The 6,000-nt window shown below is 53.7% G+C and overlaps 1 protein-coding gene across 3 annotated transcripts in view; it reads right to left on the reverse strand.

Moving 5' to 3' along the window:
• Window positions 1–180: 180 nt before the first annotated feature.
• Window positions 181–6,000, reverse strand: part of LOC107394924 (zinc finger MYM-type protein 4) — an 18,739-nt gene continuing 12,919 nt past the window's right edge. For 2 of the 3 annotated variants that reach the window (XM_015974140.3, XM_015974142.3), the window contains exons 13-27: window positions 5,977–6,000; window positions 5,760–5,901; window positions 4,084–4,176; window positions 3,975–4,012; window positions 3,760–3,907; window positions 3,194–3,306; window positions 2,889–3,117; window positions 2,608–2,820; window positions 2,409–2,512; window positions 2,170–2,335; window positions 1,947–2,098; window positions 1,513–1,627; window positions 1,191–1,439; window positions 871–997; window positions 181–607 (exon numbers count right to left, since the gene is read on the reverse strand). The exon at window positions 5,977–6,000 is cut by the window's right edge and continues 149 nt beyond it. In XM_015974140.3, the coding sequence (XP_015829626.1) occupies window positions 358–607; window positions 871–997; window positions 1,191–1,439; window positions 1,513–1,627; window positions 1,947–2,098; window positions 2,170–2,335; window positions 2,409–2,512; window positions 2,608–2,820; window positions 2,889–3,117; window positions 3,194–3,306; window positions 3,760–3,907; window positions 3,975–4,012; window positions 4,084–4,176; window positions 5,760–5,901; window positions 5,977–6,000 (2,163 nt within the window). In that variant the 3' untranslated portion in view covers window positions 181–357. The remainder of the gene's footprint in view (window positions 608–870; window positions 998–1,190; window positions 1,440–1,512; window positions 1,628–1,946; window positions 2,099–2,169; window positions 2,336–2,408; window positions 2,513–2,607; window positions 2,821–2,888; window positions 3,118–3,193; window positions 3,307–3,759; window positions 3,908–3,974; window positions 4,013–4,083; window positions 4,177–5,759; window positions 5,902–5,976) is intronic. The other variant, XM_015974141.3, reaches the window with a different exon arrangement.

Consider the following 6,000-nt stretch of genomic DNA (forward strand, 5'->3'; position numbering starts at 1 on the left):
AAAACAGATAAATCCTCATTAAACCCTTTTCTTCTGAAACAAACCAATCAGAATTTCTGTTTCTTCCCCATCTCATCGCCGTTGACCTCTACCCAGACAACACGAAGATCTGTGTGCACTGATGGATCTGAACACATGAACATAAAGGAAAGGAAGCAAGCATAACACGGATCGGCTGCGTCCTGAGCAGCAGGAAAAGCTGAGCGGTCGCTGTGCGTCTAAAAATGTGCAACTTCCTGTTGACGTGATTCTCTGGAGCTCAGCACGCCGCTGTTGGAGTTTTCCGGAACAAGCTGTTGCCAACGTTTATTTACAATCCACCTGAAAACCACTAGAAGGTCACTTCGGTTCTGTTTGTCACTCCGAGTCCTCGTCCTGCCCGTCTGGTATAAAAGGTGGGTCGTCTTTCTGCACGCCTTCCTCTCTCTGCACATCGTCTTTCTTGGCCTTGAGGTGCAGCTCTCTGACGACGAGGATGCGGGTGAGCATGGCCTCCATGGCGCCGTCGTCCAGAGGAGTGGAGGAGAACCAGAGCGGGCTGTTGGGGACGCAGCAGCGCTCCGGATGAAGGTAGAACATGTTGGTGCGCTGTTTGACCGACTCCGAGCTGAAAGGAAGACAAATGAAAATGAACGGATTATTTTGCAGCCCAGAAAACGTTTTTCCATCAAAGCTTTTTGTTATTCGGACCAACAAGCTGAGTTCCTGAGATGAATCTGGCTGAAAACTTTGGGAGCAGCAGGACAACGTGACGCTAAAGTAAAAGCTACGTCATCCGTTCCACCTGACAGGTGCAGGTTCTGCACCTCCAGCGGGACCTTAGCTGTGTGAAACTGACTCGGAGCAACGGAGCATCTGGTCTGCACCCACCACTTGGAAAGGTAGAACTCGTACAGCCTGACGGGACAGCGAAGGGGATTCTCCGTGTTCTCCATCATCTCCAGGATCTCCTCCTTACCCTCTTCTTTACGCCTCTTCGCTGGAACCACGTCTGGATCTGAGGATGAACAGGAACACAAACTGAACATCAGCTTGCTACACAAAGCCGAAGGCGACTGAACACAACCTGGAGTGTTTTTCTGAAGAACATTTTAAAGGAGGTCTTGGTTCTACAGGACTTTACGGGAGGCTCTGACGCTCCGGTGGAGCTGAACTCGGGAAAGCTTCAGATAAATTAGTCCATTCTTTACCCAGCTCCGTCTCGTTGACGGATATGGGCGGGTAGAAGCGCAGGAAGGTGGTCTTGGTGCCGTTCGGGTTGGTCTTGGTGCAGCGCATGACGTGTGCGAAGGACAGCTGGCGGTGCTGCTCCACCGTGGTGAAGCCGAAGTATTTACAGCCGAAGAAGAGGAGAGTGTTGAGCAGGACGATGGGGGAGTACGCCCCCAGCTGTTTACAGTCCCACAGGAAGTTCTCCTCCACTCGGGAATGGACGTAACCTGCAGAGGAACGAGGAGACGTCAGAAACCCGGAGAAACCCGCCGGGAGCGTCGGGACGGACCCACGACTCACCGCTGGACGTGACCGTGGGTTTGAAACCCTTCAGCATGCTGGTGAACTCCGACGAGAACTTCCCGTAGAAATGGTCCATGAAGATGTTCTCCACACGGCCGTTTTCAAACAGGTACTACAGGGACACAGAGGGGTCAAAGGTCACACGTACAGCTAAACAGCCCTAGAATCCTGGATGGAAGGTCTATCAGGTGTTCCTCAGACAGAAGGTCAGCTGGAGGTGGACGGATCTCTCAGGATTCAGGACTAAAATATTCTCCATGTTTGTGTGAGAGCGGGCTAACAACCTCTGATGGTTTTAGGTCTACGGCTCAGAGGTAAGAGGCCAGCTGCAGAGATGAAACCTGAGAAGAGCGTTTCAGGATCAGAGGCGGTCTGGCTCCTGGCCGAAGACTCTGGCACGCTGCCGCTGCTGAACCGGGCGCGTCTCTCACCTGCTGGATGCCGAGGCAGAGGTAGAACAGGCTGTCGGGGGAATACTGCTCTCCGCCCGGCCGCTTCACCTCGTTGATGAAGCAGCACAGACCGTAGCTGAGTTCGGCGGTGGTGCAGCGGAGAAGGTCCTCCCTCAGCTCCAGAGGCCGCGCTGAGGTCAGCAGATAAAAAATCAGAGAAGAGCGGGAAAACGGCAGCCATTCCAGAAGGGTCCCGACTTACAGCCCAGGCGCCGCTGCTCCAGGTTGGGCTGAGTTTGTCTCCACTGGATCCAGCGCTTCCAAGCATCCACTCCGTACTCGCTCTTCAGCTTCTGCATCTCCGCACACACCATCTTCCTGGGAGAGGCGGCTTCCGCGGCTTTAGAAGGTCGCTGCGACTTTCGACCCTAAAAGCAGAAGCAGAGATAAAGACGACTGCGTCGACGATCCCGTGGGAATCGCCGGAACGTTAGTGCTTACCCGTTTGTCTCGGGCTTTCCGGGCAGCTTGCCGTCGCTTCGGTACGGGCGAAGGACTCGGAGTTCTGCAGAGCTCTCTCATCCGGGCCATCCTCTCCACGGTTTCTGGCAAAGACACAAAGAGCAGGAAGCATGAAGAGCGGGAACTCCGAGATGAGGGTGATTCCAAACGGTCTCCCAGCCTCGCGTTCTCTTCTCACCGATAGTGAAGTCTGCTTCGATGTCCATGGGGGGCGGCAGCGGTTCCACGTACGGCTCAGGGGGCGTGTCCTCTGGATACGTGGTCGGCTTCCCGGAAGCGTTTGATTGACTCGACAACTTCAGACCGGAATCGGAGGAGGGGTCTTCCCAGTTGTTCAGGAAACTGGCCAAGTCGTCCGTATCCAAGTCATCGCTATAGTTACTGACGCGGTCTGAAACAAAAACACAGAATCACAAACAGACCCCGACGCTTCCGTTAAGGTGTCATTATTCCCGCTACCATCTCCTGCAGCCGCCTCTGGCTTCTCCGCCTCATTCCCAAACGCTTTTTCCTTCTGAGTTTCCTGTTTGTCATCCTTCTCCTCCTCCTCTTCTGCCACCATCTCGGCCATGAGGATGAGCTCCGCCTCAAAAGGATTCGACGGGATCTTCTGCTTGATCTCCTTTATGGTCTCCACGATGCGCTCGGCGCTGTTCATCGTCACGGGAAGAAACATCGGGACAGGCAGCTGGAGGGAGAACGGGTGAGACGTTATCGGAACGTTCTCTTGGTGATCAACATCTGTCCGGAGCTGATGGACCTACAGGCAACGGGAGGCCCACGGGCTTGGGGGCATACTGGCTGTACATGCCCATGGGTACAGGAAGGTAAACGGGAACAGGAACCGGCAGAACCAGGACTTTTGGGAAGGCGTCGTCTGTGGAGACAAACACAAAACTAAGTTGTGAACCTCAGCGGTGATTTTCACCATCGAGTGCAGACGTCTGACGTCATTAACGGAGCTTATTCCATACAGATGAGTTATATTCCTAGGAAACTTCATCGCTGACATTCCAGACAGGGATCATAGGCTAACCCTAACCTGAGGAATCGTTTCAGACCTACTGGGAATGGTTCATCAGGAGTTCTCCTGATCCGGAAGCTCGTCAGGATGGTTCCTCACAAAACCGGACATTTCAAACCTCAACGTCCAGCTTAACGGCCTACACCTGTTCGCCTGTCCTGGGATCGGGAACGTACGGAGCATCCGTACAGGATGTAGATTTGTAAAAGGATCTGACCTTAAAGATGGAAAAGCTGCAGCTACACATGTAAACTGATGTTGTTCCGGACAAAGGCCAGAATGGCCGCCAGCAGCAGGACTTTTTACCCGTCTGCGTCTCCGCTTCCGCCATCTGCGCTCGGCAGGAAACTCCTTTATTCTGCACCAGCGGCCGGCAGAGCAGAGCTTTGTTCTTCAGGACCTTCGGTGGAGGAGGAGGAGGGTGGGAGCGCATGGGCTCGGTCTGGGTGCTGATCTAAAATCAGAAGACAAAGCCTTAAAAAACTCCAGGCAGGACATGAAGGGATTAACCCGGCACTCACGTGTCCGCAGCTCTTTGACTGGAGGTGTGAGTTTGCACCTGCAGGCGACAGAACGAAGGTGAGAAACTGTGGATAAAACCAGAACCAGGTGTGTCTCTGTGTCCCGTACTTGGTGCAGCAGGTGTGTCGTTTATGTCTTCTGCTGATTGGTCGGCCAGTGACACGACGTTGGCGATCACAGGTGTGTCCTCTCCTGCACCTGCTGCAGACACCAGAGCTTCAGCGTTCTCACACAAACAGCTGCGGCTGAGATTTACAGATCAGGGTCCGGACTAGGGCTGGGGGACGTCTGTTTTACAGGGATACTTACGGCTAATTCTTCACACTTTAAAATCCTTTTCTTGAGCTAGTTTGTGCTGAAATGACCCTTTACAGAGTTCATGAAAGGCCACCCAGCCCCCAAGCCCCACTTGCAACTTGGGAGTGGCGGCTGCTCTGTTGGGACGGACATACCTGGTGCTGCAGTCTGCTTCCAGCACGTTTCCTGTGTGATTTAGATCCTTTAAACAGCTGATTTGATAGACTGAGTGATGAGTCACTCCTGTAGACACTCATGAAGGCTGGGAGACGCTTCAGCTGTTAGATTTAGGTGTTAAAGGCGTTTCTACAAACGGACACTAGGGGGTGCTAAAAGCGCTAGCCTGGTCTCCCTTTACTTGAATTCACAGCTCGTGTCTCGGATCGAGTGTTTGGGTTAGCCCACGTTTCTCGGCCGCGTGGGTCGGACGTCACCTCCGTAGTGATCTTCATCTAGCTGTGGTCATACGGCGTGCCTCTGGTGGACGCCGGTTGCAGCGTCTGGGGTTGGTTATGAGCGCTAACGCCACCCGTCGACGCTGCTTTTACGTCGTCGTCGTCTCTGTATTCCTTTCCGAGGTTCTTTCGCAGGTGGTGAAAGAAACTTGGGAGTGTCTGAGTCTGTTGGCGCCGTGAGCCGACAAACTCCACCAACAACTGCTCTCTGGCTCACGTCGGCCTTCCTGTACCCTGTAAAACGCCGAACCGCGGTGTAAACGTGCCCAGCCCTAGTGCGGATCTGTTGGTGCTCAGACTTCCCGATGGGATCAACTCTCAGCTGCAGAGAGACGTGAACTCAGTTTCAAGTGGTGCCGGACAAATACACGGCCCTCTTGGATGACACCTAGTGGCCGTTACTAGAAACTACAACTGGACTTCTCTGTCAGCGACCAAGCGGCAAACCTGGGCGACGAGATACTGAATCCTCCCTAAATGTCACACACACAGTTATTTATTTATTTTTAATGTTTCTGGCCAGCATGCGTACAAAAAACAGGGAAACGAGTTGGCCTGGCTGCAAACTGTTGCTTGGTGACCTCACCGAATTCCCTTATTGTTGCGTCTCACCTCCTAGAGAGCACAGGTGCAGCCAGCGGTTCAGGTCTGTTTCAACCTCTGAAGCGGGAAGCAACGCAGCGACGCACCAAACGAAGCTTCGGGCGTCGCTGATCACGTGATTCTGCTCAGGCGCGGTGCTTCTGAACCGACACGTGCGTGGGAGCTTCAGCTTCAAGAGGACCATCGCTAGTTTAAAGCTCCCATGTGAAAGGTGGCAGGAGGTCGGAATTCCCTCAGCGGGAATTTTAATCTGAGAATAAATTCTCTTATAAGAGAGCAGAAACAGAGTTCTGACTCTTTTCCAGCTCAGAGCCGCTGCTCGCTTCCCGTTGATCCGACAGAAAACGTCCATGAATGAAAATCACAAAAAACCCAAATTATAACCAGAGAGCCTGAAAGGAAAGCCACTGAGGCCCGGAGAGGGCTCACCGTTCACCGGCCCCTGCGTCACCACGGTGTCGATGCAGAACTTCAGCATACAGATGAGGCCGCAGAAGTGTTTGACCTCCCCGAGCAGAGGCAGGCTCTCCTTCAGCTTCCCCTTCCGTCCGCAGCTGTCGCACTTGGCCACCTGAGGGGAAACAGCGTCAGACGGCTGCAGGGGCAGTCATGCGAGGCGTTCAGGAGCAGGTTCTGCTCCGCTTACGTGGCAGAAGAGCATGGTGTACTT

This window comes from Nothobranchius furzeri, chromosome 19 (genome assembly GCF_043380555.1).
Source record: "Nothobranchius furzeri strain GRZ-AD chromosome 19, NfurGRZ-RIMD1, whole genome shotgun sequence".
In the NCBI taxonomy this organism is placed as follows: domain Eukaryota; kingdom Metazoa; phylum Chordata; class Actinopteri; order Cyprinodontiformes; family Nothobranchiidae; genus Nothobranchius; species Nothobranchius furzeri.